Below are 12,660 nucleotides of genomic sequence, written 5' to 3'. Positions count from 1 at the left end.
TCTCTTTGGCTTGGTCCATCTCTCATGCCTCGTTCCCTGCGCCTTCCAGGTCTTGATCTTTTCCGTGAGCCACTGAAACCTCTCTAGGATGGTGGGAGGGTGGGAGTCACTCAAGAGGGAGTTCGTCCGGGCTCAAGTCGATGCATCGCACAATCACTTGCCTGGATTTATCCCCCCCCCCCCGGCCGCCCCCATTTACCTTTCTCATTCCACAATCCATTCATCAGCAGCTAATCTGAGCTCACGAAGAGCTCATGCGATTGGCGGACAGGCCAAGCTTGAACCTAAAATGTGAGGTAACTTGCAGTCAGCTTGATCAAGCTCGCAAATATAGATAAATAATAAATGATATATATCATCAGAGACCCAAGTGCCTTTGCAACTCTCTTCAGGCCTTCTTTATTATTATTATTTTTTAAAAAAATTAGAAGATATCTGCAGACTTAACACACCTGAAGCGGCTTAGCCAACCCACTACTTTGGTCCCAAAGTCATCCCTAGAAGGCGCAAAGCCAATTACAGCCTCTCAAAATAAGATTTGCCATACTGATTGTACTGATACTGAATTGATACGTAGTCTCATATGGTACCGATACTAATACTGTAATAAAATGATACCAGTATAGGATTTGGTATCAAGCAGCAAACCTTGTGTCTTGACCTATTTTATGGAGATTAACCCTCAGAAAACCATGCGCTGCCCCCTTGCCATTGCTGCTGCCATCCATAATTTGACAAAAACCACTGATGGGGAAGTGGCTCGGTGGATCAGGCGTTCTACTTGGCGCGGGAGTCTTTTAACCTGCAAGATCTTCCAGCACAACAAATAAAAAAGAAAAGAAAAGAAAAGAAAAGCCCTGCGAGATGTTCCCACAACTGAAAAGTTCTGCTCATCAAATTACAGAATCATAATACACGCATGTTGGCACAGCAATGGCTCTATCCCAAGGAAAGAGTCACATATTTGCCAAATCATACACAGACATACATGAATGACAGACATACATGAATGGCAAACATACAAACTAGATTAAGAAATTTATCAATGCTTCAACCTTGAGACCATATGCTCAGACCTCTGCAGGGGAAATAATAAGGATCAACATTGGTATTATAACAGAAAAACCTCATACAAACCAAAATATTTGGCATACTAGTTCGGACCTAATTAATCAAATACGAAGAAGTAAACAAAGCTCGGTGAAAGAAAAAACTGTCTTTCACAAATTAATAGCATGGACTAATCTGAAGTATTTTTTGCATGCACTTCTAGATATATGAATATATACCAATAAAAGGAAAACGTTTATTCTTCCTTTTTCTCTAGGTGGTTAATTTTCTATGGAAATAAAATATATAAAATTATCATTTTTTTTTCCTTTATCACAGCTCTTTTATTTAAGAAGAGTACTTTTAAAACTATACATAAAGAGCATGTGCAAAGCGCATTCTCCATTTTGAAACTAGAGAGAAGCCAGGTTCTAATATCACCATTGTGATTGAGCTTCCAATGACACTAATCTTGTAGGTTAAGCTGACATAGCAGCCAACAAACTGCAGTTGGATGTTTGTAGAGACTGGGATGCCACACTGGGATGCACACACACACAGAGGGAGGGGAGAGAGAGAGAATGAAAAAAAAGAGGACTGACCTGTTCGCTGTAAGGCAGATACTTCCCATCAAATGTAATAACTACACGGTCCTTCCCATCAACACCTTGAACCTTGTCAACCGAACAGTGGAAGTCTATAGCTGACATACTGAAAAAGAAGTAAAACTATCACCCAAATAATCGTCGTTCTTTATGTAGTGAATCATTATGATGAAACATAATCAAAACCTGACCCTCCCGTATTAGATATTCTAAGAGAAAACGATAAAATTGAATCTTCATCTACCAAGCCAAGCTGTCAGAGCCATTGCAGTCTGTAAAAATATAAAAGCTATGATTTTCACATCATGATATCATATAATTTTCCTATGATTTGATGTTCAGTTGTAATATATAATTTCATATTTATACGGATAGGGCTTTATCTTGGTCATTCAATAGTTAAAATCATTTTTTTGAGAATATTCAATAGTTACTACCATTGTCTTTGAAATTGCAATGAAGAGCATAAATTGTACATCAACTTACATGCCATCACCAAAGTCCTCATTAATGATTTCTTTGATGCTCTCTCCATAATGCATAACAGCTTCATTCAATCTGCAAGATCCACAGATTATTAGCTGAAAAGACTAGCAACGACTGTTTAACAGTTCCGTAGCAAAATACATTAAATTAATGTTATATCCAGATGGTTTTTAGAACCGACTCTTCCGTAGCAAAATATTAGCTGAAAAGAATGACCATCTGATTGATTTAAGAGTTTTCAACTTTTATCAATTTAAGGAAGAGACATACATGTTCAATGACAAGGGAATGAACCCAACATTAACACAAAGGACTGGACCACAAATTACGGCACCAAGGAAAACATGCAGAACAGCATTAAAAAACTAGTGCCAGACAGATTAATTCACAAAAAGGAGCAACCGCCACCTGAAAGCAGCACTCCTGGAGAATAAAGAGCTAGCGCGAGGCAGGCAGTTTTGAACATCTAAGAATGCCAAAACTTTTTCAGCACAAATAGTTGCTACTGCATGACCAATGGATCGGACAACATATGCATAGGGAGTATAACAATCAACCGGCAGTAAGCGACCACAAAGAAAATACCAAAGGACAGATTCAAACCAGCAACTCAACAGGCAACACCAAAAGCATCTAAGAATCCACCAGTTAAGAGCTGAAATCACCAGTAATTAATAGTATATCAGACAAATTCTGATACATCTAAATAGCTGTCAAAGAAATTAGACAGGTGAATGTTCCTCTTCTTCTAGATAGACCAGGCGACATAAGATAAAAATACACAGCTAAGTATCTTAATGGCTGGGAAACAGTTTGAACATGATGCAAAAGAAGTTCCATATCTATGTTACAGTTTCCAGGATTCTCAAAAGAGTTCAAAGAATTGCTTGCAGCTAGCCAGGATACTATTTTTCTTCTTCTTAAAAAAAAGAAGATAAATGGCTTCCTAGGTAAAAGAAAGAACTTAAGAAGGACCCTGAAGTTTTGCCAGTAATCATCAATATGGACTTCATCATGCACCAAAACCATTAATAAATAGTAACATAAAAAGTTGTGGAAGACCAAAGATGCCCTTATTATAAGCAATTGAGAGGGATGCAAACATGGAGTTGGCAAACAACTTAAATCACAGATAAATGAGAGGACAATTTTAGGGGATTATACTGAGTGATCCTAAAGACGGCCCACAGCAACCATCCTCACAAAATGTCGTGGGAAACTATGTAATCCTGAACCAGCAAAACGATCTTCCAAATCCTTGGAAAACTTGAAATAGTTAATATACATATGAAATGACAACCACCAGATAATTAAACAGTAGGCATCACACCACATTCTTAGAACCACTCCTCAAAACTTCACAAACTTAGGGCCTCCATGTAACATCTAGAGGCGCACAGCCTCTTTGAAACACTTTCAAATGGCTCCTTGTAATCGTTGTAATGCCAACATTTGAAGTCTAAAAAACATTAAACAAGGAGCCAACTCCCACATCAACTGAACCTCCCCAAAGTTAATAAAACAGCCACTACCAATCCTGTACGTAATCACTTTCTTAAACTTTGGGCACACAGACCTTGAAAGCTACCTAACCCCAAATGCCAAACTATTCAAAGCTTCCATCATCACTTGTGGCTAAGAATTTTCAGAGAACTACTTATTTCTAACTCTCCATGCACATCATCAAATACTCTGCTTACCGTCCATCGACTTTGTTACGATACAATGCAAACCAATAATGATCAAATATGGGTATGAATGTAAGAATGACAGGACAAAGACACTAAAAACCCATGAGAGAAGGGAATCCTAAAGCCATTCAGAGAGGCAAGAAGACAGACGGAGAACGAGGTGTAAATGTTAACTAGGAAATTGAGAATGCAAGGGGAAAGACAAAAAGAGCGGACTTGATGAAGCCAGAAAACAACCAAAAGAGACGTGAACAAAGCTAATAACCAAGCGCATCTAATGAAAGGTTACGCAAGGAGCGAAGGACCAGGTATGAAAACCCAAAATATTTGGTATCGCCGAGATTTGATCACTAGAATGGGTTCTCTTCCCAAAGAATCCATCTTTTGTGTCTGTGTGCAGCCTCAAAAAGGGCAAAATCAAGAAGAAGTAGGGTGACAAAATTAAACAACTGGTTAGACCCTAAATCCATACAACGGGTTTCTTCTTCCCAAAAAAATAGAGATAGACATGTGGTGGGGGGAAGGGAATCGGAGAAAGAAACGATGAAGATACTTTTGAACGGGCATGCGAGGTCCAAATTCGGAACAAGAGAAAGAAACAGGAGACCTAATTAAATTCAAGCCCTCGCAGGACCAGCAAATCACCGAATGATCCAAGAATGGAGAGCATAGAAAGAAGCAATCAATGAATAAGAGGGAAAAAGAGAGGGGATTGGGTGACGTACCGGTAGATGGCGGGGTCCTGGATGAGATTGGGGTTGTAGGAGCGGAAAGGCGGTTCCATCATCTTGGAGACGAGGTCATCGGTGAGGGTTGGGAGGGCGGAGCGGAGGGCGAGGGCGGTTGAGGGCTTTAGCTGGGCCTGGCGGCGGAGGAGCTGGGCGACGTAGACGTTGGTGAGCCCCGTCTCCGCCGCTATCTGGGAGTTGGACTTCCCCGACGCCTTCTTCGCCGCCATCAGCCGCCCCACCACCTTCTCGTCGGCCATCGCCCGTCCTGCATCCATCGCTTTCCCTTCCTCCGTCCGGAACAGCGTAGCAGCACAAGAACAAGATTACCACCGACACGGAGCTCTCCATTTCGTTTATACTCTGATATATAAAAGGATAAGCAAGCAGAAATAAGAAGGCAACGCAAGGGATCCCACAAAGGCATTACACGTATGACAAGGAATTCTCCTATTCGCTTTCAGGGGGAAGAGAAGAGTGACACATCAGCTTGGTAGCTTTTTACGTTTGAGATGACTAATTAGTATTGTTCATGATTTTTTTGTGGGGTTACAGAATTATCTGTCTAATTTTGCGGTTTTTTTCCCAAAAATCTCCTAATTTTTTAACTAATAATTGTAAGAATTTCAACAAAAAAAATTCCCTCCGGTCATGCCAGGTTGAGCTAACCATACGTTAGACTTGGACACAAGAAATACTAAATTTTATATAAATTATCAGTAAACTGCCAAGTAATTTTTTTTACAATAATTTTTTTTTTATGAATATCTTTCTAAATATCAAATTTTATATGAATATCCTTCTAAAAATAATATTTGCATGTATACCTTTGTAAAGCACTTGTTTTGCTATTTTTTTTTTATTTTTGCGTATGTATCCACACCATCTAACGTCGTTAGAAAATTAACGGTTTCAAATTAAAATGACTAAAATATCCATAATGGGTAGATATGCAAAAAAAAATATTTATAAGACGATCAAGATAAAAAATAAAAAAATAATTTTAAAATCCTAATTTATTTTTAATTAAAATAAATATGATTTTTGTTAAAAAATCGTTATATTACGAGCATTTGTGTAAAAAATAGTATTTTATAAATGTATGGAAAAAAAATTTTAGGAGAATATACATGGAAATTTTTTTTTTTTGTGCTAGAACGGGTATTTCATACATCACATGTACGAATACATCCAAGAAAATCAGAAAGCAAAAGGTTCCGAAATGCTCTGGGCATCTCTTTCTCTCCAGGCCATAGGGTACCTCCTGAGTGGCTCGCTACATAAGCTCCATCCAGTTGGCCGCCCTATTGGCCTCACGATATACATGCAGAGCTTGAAATGTGACATCCTCCCTCCCCATCTCCCAAATGTCGCGGAGCAGGGGATGATCTCTATAAAATTGAACTCGCCTGAAGCATTCGCCACGCGTAGCACATATCCATCCAGGCCGCCCGCAGTTCTGTCTTAGAAACCGAGGTATCAAAAATCTGACAGCCTCCCGCCGCCACTGCACAAGAACTCGGTCCTCTGATAATGAATTCAGCCCCACCTCTCCTACCTCCATCCAAGACTGAGCCATCAAAATTGATCTTGAAAAAATTCGGAGGTAGAGGCTCCCAGATAAAGAATACCGTATGTGGAGCTGCCGCATTATTGGGGCCGAGGTGTCTGTGAACTCCGAGCCAAACATATCACGACTGACAATCCCATAATCCTATCATGCGGAAATGGGTCGCGGATCCAACGGCTAGCAACATATGGTGCTTTTGTCAAACCGTTACCAATGGACAGCGCAAGATAGCCAGCCTCGCCGCCTATAACTGCGGGAACGCCAACGAAAAGATCGTTCGGTTTGTCCGAAACTCGAGTCGGCCTGCCGTTGCCGCCCGCCGCTCCTCCCTCTTCTTTTTCTAAATTATTCTCTTCTTCTAGTCCCCAGTCGGTTTTTTACTTGTTATTCCTAGTTTGGGGATATTTCTTTCCTGTTCGATCCATTCGTCGCTCGAATTCCTGCTTTTTCTGCAGATTTTTTTTGGCAATAAAGCGATCCCTATCCAGCTTTCCTATCCGGAAGAAGGGAAAAATTCCCCCTTTGATCGTTTTATCGGTCTGGGTATGGGATCTCTCGAGGAAATCGAGCAGTAGACGAAGCTTTTCAGGTTTCCGGTGAAGAAGAATGGATTGGCGCCGTGGGAGCCACAAAACCGACGGCAGGGGCAAGCCCCCTATTGTTGAGGGGCCTGTTGATGTATTAAATAATAGGAAACGGCAGGAAGACGAGACGAGAACTCTTCTGCCGCCGGCTGCCAAGGGAGGGATGGCCGGAAAGGGGAAGAGATCTGGGAAGAGGAAAGTCCTGTGGAACGACTGCGATGGGAACAAACTCGTCCAAGTTTTGGAATTCCATCCCAGGTTAGTCCTCATCCAAGCCCGTCCATTTTTTTCAGTTTCTTTTATCATAGGTTTTTTTTTTTTTCCATCATTCCCGAATTCTTATGGGGGTGTGTTTAGTCTACATTGATTATTCACTAAAAAAAAATTAATATTTTTATAAAACTAAAAAGGTTTAAATAATATTTTTCAACTATTTTTTTTGGTTAAGATTCTTAGTCTTATCAAATGTGAGTTAATTATAATACTTATAATTAAATTTAAATAGATTTGAGTTTTATTTTATTATTTTTAATATATATATTTATTGGAACTCGAAAGGAATCATCAAAAAAGAATTAAGAGTACTTTTTTAATATTCTGACCTTGTTATATAGAACTAAATGGGCATGTTCTTGATAGTCTTCTCATCCATTGTATATTTTTCTTGGTACTTGCAGTGATTCAAGCGACTTGGAGGATGGATATCTGGATTCCTGTATATGTACAGTCATGTATATATATATATTTTTTACACAATATTGCTACAGCTTCAGCTGTCTTTAGAAATGGCAGAAAATTTAACACCTGGTCATGTTTGAAGTTGCTGGTTGTCTATGGGAGCAAATTTTCCGACATGAACCACCCTGCCGGTTCTCTTTAGATGTCATTCTCGCATTTACATGAATATGATTAGATTCTATACGTCACTATTGGTTTTCTTTTTTTTTTGGGTACAATAAAGTGATATTTGTTTGGAAAGCAGTTTGCGCCGCGAAAAAAAGTGATATTTGTGAGTATGGCTTCAAGATAGTGTAATATATGAATATGATATGGCTTGTGTAATAGTTGCCCTTGAAAGAAATTTCCACTATAACTAGTGAGGAAGAACGGCCAAAAATGAATTCTTAATTTTTAGAAAAAAAATATAAAAAAGAATCGTGGCTAATAAATAATATTTGAGAGATTCTTGCTGAACTCAGATTTATTTGAACGTATAAATAATCTTACCTTCCTGTGACGAAAGAAAAGCTCGTAGAATTTAGATCTAGATAATTTTAATATGAGCGGGTTTCTCTCTTTTTTGATAAAGGATTGAAAAAAATCCATGACAATTCCTAGCCGAACGCAGTCGTCGACAGAAAAAAAATCGTTATCGTGGGCCGACGTGGCAATTCCTTATTGGATCTGGAATCCGCTTCTAAACTAATCAGAAGCTGACACGTCCTCGGCTGCTGTCTTGGACCGAATAACCGGCCCGCAGACGCGGATCACGTCTCCACCATTTTCCCTACGCCTCCAAACGATACCCAAAACACGACACGAATCATATAAAATTTAAAACGACACGTGGCAAATTTTGATAGGGAGATGCACGTAGCCACGGTAACTCCACGCGCCTTCCCAACATTGCTCTGCCCAACGGTCGAATTCTCCAAGCTCATTGGAAACCCTTCAACGCTCTAGTCACCGTTTTGTCCTCCACAATTTAAGTCTCTCCTCCAAGCAAAACCTCCCAAGCTTTCTTCCTGTCTTCTCTGTTTCCTTCTCCTATTCTCTTTGATCCCATCCTCCATTTCCCCCCCGGTGAGGAAGCACCTTGGCTCTCTCCAATTCATTCCAAGCAGAAGGTAAGGGGAGAGAGCTGTGTTTATTTTCCTTGCTCATGGGGTGCTTCCTGGCCTGCTTTGGGGGTGCCAAGGATGGAAAGAGACGAAGACAAGCGAATAAATCACTACCAGTAGATCGGGTAGGTTTTTCTCCAGAGTTTTAACCCTTTGTTTTTGTTTCATTTCATACAATCTCCGTCAGTCCTTCTACCTTACTGTGCACTTCTTAGGTATGCGAGAGTTGCAAACCTCTGCGGAGCCCCTCTTCGAAGCAACTCGCACCGAATCTTTCTCCAAAGAAACTCGTCTCAGAAGCAGTGGATTCAACTCCGGAGTCGAGGTATTATTTTCATTGTTCCTTCGAACTTCTTTTCTAATTTACTAATGTTTGTGCTTTATTGGTACTATTCTCAATGCGTGTGGTTCCAGCTGCTGCGTTCTATATGCCTGGTAATTTTGTCACTTAATCCTCAATGTGGCTTTGATCTGTTCCTGCCCTTTCAGTTCAGCTAGGATTTAATATTTTATCTTCTGTATTTGTAGAGAGAATCATGAGCAGGGGAGATGTGGCAGCAGCAAGAAGAAAGTAACATTTGATTTGATTGTCCAAACGTACGAAGCGGTCTTAATAGACGAAGATCCAAAGCATTCATCAGAGGATAAGAAAGAGGATGAAGTGATAACAGAAGAAAGAAAGCCTGAGGAAGGTGAAGATAAATCTCTTCCGAAGTCGGGAGCTTCTCTCTTGAACCATAGGTATCAAAATTGTGAGGGTAGTGATGTTGATGATGATATTGACTATGGGGAGGAAGAAGAAGACGAGGAGGAGGATTATGAGGACTCTGATTTAGATGAGGAAGATAATAATGCTGTCGAAATAGAGGGAAATGAGGAAGAGTCTAATGCTTCGTTTCTTTCGCTACCAATGGAGAAAGAACAGCAATGCATCCAGGAAGTTAACAGTCCAAAATCCAAGTGTGTCTCCCCTCCTGATAGGCAGCCACCCCTTCTGGCCAGAGGTATACGCGGCAGGAGCCGGTATGTCCATCCTGCTCTGAATCCTGTAGAAAATCTCACTCAGTGGAGGCAAGTTAAGCTGTGCGCAGCTCCGTCGAAGAATCAAAAGAAGGAAAATATCAACTCGGATGCAGAGAACAAGATAACTGTCAATCCTGAGCCTGCATTTGAGATCGGGGAGTTCCGAAAGCTCGCTAGCTCAAATCCAAGACCCAATTGCCCTGCTAAACATGATATTCCTGTGGATGCTAGCCTTTCTAACTGGCTGGTCTCATTGGATAATTCAGATACGGAAAGGCCCCAGCAAAGCAATTCTCATTTCTCCGAATCGTCAGTTGGTCAAGAGGAGGGATCTATTTTAGCTTTTCTAAATTAAAACCAGAGAAGTGATTCAGGTTCTTCTTGCCAATCTGGCTAGACAATCAAAGGGATTCCAAATACCACAAGCACATACAGAGAGAGGCATGTTAAAGTAGCAGAAAACAATAGTTCTAAATATGAATTGCGAGCACTATCGTCTTTTCTCATCAAAGGTGCTGCTTATGCTTGCACAAGCTGCTGTGCTCATGGTGGATGACTGGATTCTAGTATGTGAGTTGAACTGTTGTGTGAGTACCATAGTTTTTTGTCCCCTTTCCTCATCAGCTTATGGCGTAATGCTTTCCACTTGTCGAAGAACTCTTGGCAAAGTTGTCTCTAGAGCTCGCCTGAGCCATCCTTCAACTACAAGTTCAGTGTGAATTCAACTTTTCTACTGTATATTCTATCACTGTCTGATGGGTTATGATGCCATTGTATTGTCAATAAGGCATTAAGTCTTCATTCATGACTGTCTGAGAAACAAACAATTACTGAAATCGTGCACATTCTTGAGGTATGTATCAGTCGATTTTGTTTTTTCCTTTTCATAGGCACCATTTCTAATGATCTATTCTTAACTTGATAAATGGTATGCATAAATGTCTGTAACAAGTTGAGCTAGATGTCCAATTTTAGGGCGTGTAATTTGAGGACCGTAAAAGGGTGCCAAATTTGCGGTTCTCCTAATATCATACTAAACTGTGTTCCACATGGATGTGATATATTTGATTTTCTTTATGGAGCAACCCTTCCGGTCTGATCCTTCTTACGTAATTAGATTCTTAGCTTGAATTTGAATTCCAGAAGGTGCTTACATGACAAAATCAAGTACCTTAAAGACCTTGCAGGAAAAGAAAAGGAGGAAACTGAAGAGATCCCAGAATGAGTTATGAAATATCTTAAACAATTGGTCTTATATGGAAGGATCAAAGTAAATGACATTGATACACAACTTTCTGCAATATCAGGAATTAAACATGTTGGGGGGAATAAGATTTTTTCCCAAAATGACATAAATACCCCTAAGAAGCCGTATAACTTCCGACCCCGGACGGCCGAAGTCGGCGTCCGACTTCGGAACGCCCGACCTCGAGACCTCCGACCTAAGAAAAACCCCGATGTTCGAGGTCTACTCTTGTCAGCCACCTACTACGGCCGTGCGCCTCAGAGGTCCGGCCGAGGACCGTACCCTGACATTTATTGCGCATGGTCGCTGTAACCTTCCGGCTTACTCCACAATAAATGCGGATCTCCGGCTTACTCCACAATAAATGCGGATCTCCGGCTTACTCCACAATAAATGCGGATCTCCGGCTTACTCCATAATAAATGCGGATCTCCGGCTTACTCCACCATAAATGCGCATGGCTCCTGTCATCTACGGACTCTCAGCTCTCCACGGCAAATCAGCCCAGCAGAGTCTAGTCAACTATGATAAGTCTCCGATCTCGGCCATACCTCCGACACCAATGCAATAATTCGTCTGACAGCGTGCTAGTTCTGGTTATACGACGCCCTCACCGCCGACATCAGAGCAATGATTCGCCTGACCATGCGCCGACCTGAACAACATGCCGAGCCGTACTACGGCCTCGCCCTGTTACATCGCAGGTAAACCGACCCCCGCCTATAAAAGGGAGCCGTGGCCTCTCAGGAGGGGGTTGGAAGATTGATACACTCTACAGACATTATTTATCTCCCTTTCTACACTATTTGCCCCCTCCCTGACTTGAGCGTCGGAGGGCCGGCGCCGGAAAACCCGGCCACCGGTTTGTGTGCAGGCACCCGGACGGAGGACGCCGCCAACTGACGGATCGCCGCTTCGCCAGGAGGACCTGCCGCCCCTTCTCTCCGACTGCCCCAGACGGAGGACGCCGCTCGCCGACGGATCGCCGCCCCACCGTGAGAACTCATCGCCGCTCGCTCTCCTCGACCGAAGACTGCCCCCGGGTCCAATTTCCAGCAACAAAACATTATCAAATCTTCATCTACCTCAGCTCCTAGATCAGGTGATAATGAGTGAGCGACGAATCATGTGATCTCCAAAAGAGTTTATGCACATCATAACAAGAAAGCCATTGGCGTAAGTTGATCATCTCAAAGTTTTTCATACTGTCCACACTTGCACATATTCCCTTTGTGTTGAAGCAACTCTTGAATCAAAGGCAATTTATCTAGGTCATGCCCATTTGAGTCGTGCTTAATTACCGATAACAGAATTGGCCTCTTTCTGATGTCTCCTGATACGCTGAGTTTTTAAGATAAATAATTTTCTAGTTCTCCTTGTTACAGAAGGAAGACACTATAAGAGGCAATTTTTGCAAGAAACTCTTAGTCTGAAACAAAAATAAGGAGACATCACAAAGGCGATTCTCTATGTTAAAACAACCACATGCATCAAGGTAGCATTCTAGCTGCATCGTGACAGCGTAACCTCAATATGTCAAGGGCTTGTAATTTTATGAACTGAATAATTTCAAAGGCGTTTTTCCACTACCCGAAATTTTTGTCAGTGTTTGAGGTTACTCTATCAAAGCATAGCATGATAGAGGATTAATTACAAGATAGGTTGAGCTGTTCTGCAGTGCAGTTGTGGCCTTCAGCTAAAAGGGCCCTTGTGACAACACCAAAACATTTGAATTAATGTATCAAATATAACAAAATCAAAGAACAAAAAAAGAGAACACAAGAAAGCGCAAGCAATTCACATGGTTCCATAAAATGCTTATATAGATATTTTGAG

The 12,660-nt window shown here is 41.2% G+C and overlaps 2 protein-coding genes across 3 annotated transcripts; one reads left to right on the top strand and one right to left on the bottom strand.

Moving 5' to 3' along the window:
- Positions 1 to 443: 443 nt before the first annotated feature.
- On the bottom strand, positions 444 to 4,920 carry LOC103703906 (cyanate hydratase). Of its 2 annotated transcripts, none has more exons than XM_008786953.3 (4): positions 4,558 to 4,920; positions 2,142 to 2,213; positions 1,653 to 1,761; positions 444 to 802 (listed from the first exon to the last, which is right to left on the bottom strand). In XM_008786953.3, exons 1-4 carry the CDS (start codon positions 4,836 to 4,838, stop codon positions 683 to 685), a joined length of 582 nt encoding a protein of 193 aa, XP_008785175.2. In that variant the 5' UTR covers positions 4,839 to 4,920; the 3' UTR covers positions 444 to 682. The 2 variants fall into 2 exon arrangements, with proteins under 2 accessions (XP_008785175.2, XP_008785176.2); XM_008786954.4 differs by lacking the exon at positions 444 to 802 and adding an exon at positions 866 to 1,078 and having other exon boundaries at positions 4,558 to 4,919.
- Positions 4,921 to 8,330: 3,410 nt separating this feature from the next.
- LOC103704000 (uncharacterized protein DDB_G0283697-like) lies at positions 8,331 to 10,889 on the top strand. The gene is made up of 3 exons (XM_039126426.1): positions 8,331 to 8,680; positions 8,771 to 8,880; positions 9,084 to 10,889. The coding sequence occupies exons 1-3, from the start codon at positions 8,597 to 8,599 to the stop codon at positions 9,931 to 9,933; spliced, it is 1,044 nt and encodes a 347-aa protein (XP_038982354.1). The 5' UTR covers positions 8,331 to 8,596; the 3' UTR covers positions 9,934 to 10,889.
- Positions 10,890 to 12,660: the final 1,771 nt, after the last annotated feature.

This window comes from Phoenix dactylifera, chromosome 5 (genome assembly GCF_009389715.1).
Source record: "Phoenix dactylifera cultivar Barhee BC4 chromosome 5, palm_55x_up_171113_PBpolish2nd_filt_p, whole genome shotgun sequence".
Lineage (NCBI taxonomy): Eukaryota > Viridiplantae > Streptophyta > Magnoliopsida > Arecales > Arecaceae > Phoenix > Phoenix dactylifera.
Note: the sequence above shows the minus strand (reverse complement) of the source record. Positions and strands in the feature narration are given on the sequence as shown.

Excerpts from the sequence above, each read along its gene's own strand:
- LOC103704000 (XM_039126426.1), top strand. The coding sequence starts at position 8,597 with ATGGGGTGCTTCCTGGCCTGCTTTGGGGGTGCCAAGGATGGAAAGAGA. Across the intron at positions 8,681-8,770 it reads AATCACTACCAGTAGATCGG|GTATGCGAGAGTTGCAAACC; the intron begins GTAGGTTTTTCT and ends TGCACTTCTTAG. Across the intron at positions 8,881-9,083 it reads GATTCAACTCCGGAGTCGAG|AGAGAATCATGAGCAGGGGA; the intron begins GTATTATTTTCA and ends CTGTATTTGTAG.
- LOC103703906 (XM_008786953.3), bottom strand. The coding sequence starts at position 4,838 with ATGGATGCAGGACGGGCGATGGCCGACGAGAAGGTGGTGGGGCGGCTG. Across the intron at positions 2,214-4,557 it reads CAGGACCCCGCCATCTACCG|ATTGAATGAAGCTGTTATGC; the intron begins GTACGTCACCCA and ends TGGATCTTGCAG. Across the intron at positions 803-1,652 it reads ATCTGCCTTACAGCGAACAG|GTTAAAAGACTCCCGCGCCA; the intron begins GTCAGTCCTCTT and ends AAGATCTTGCAG.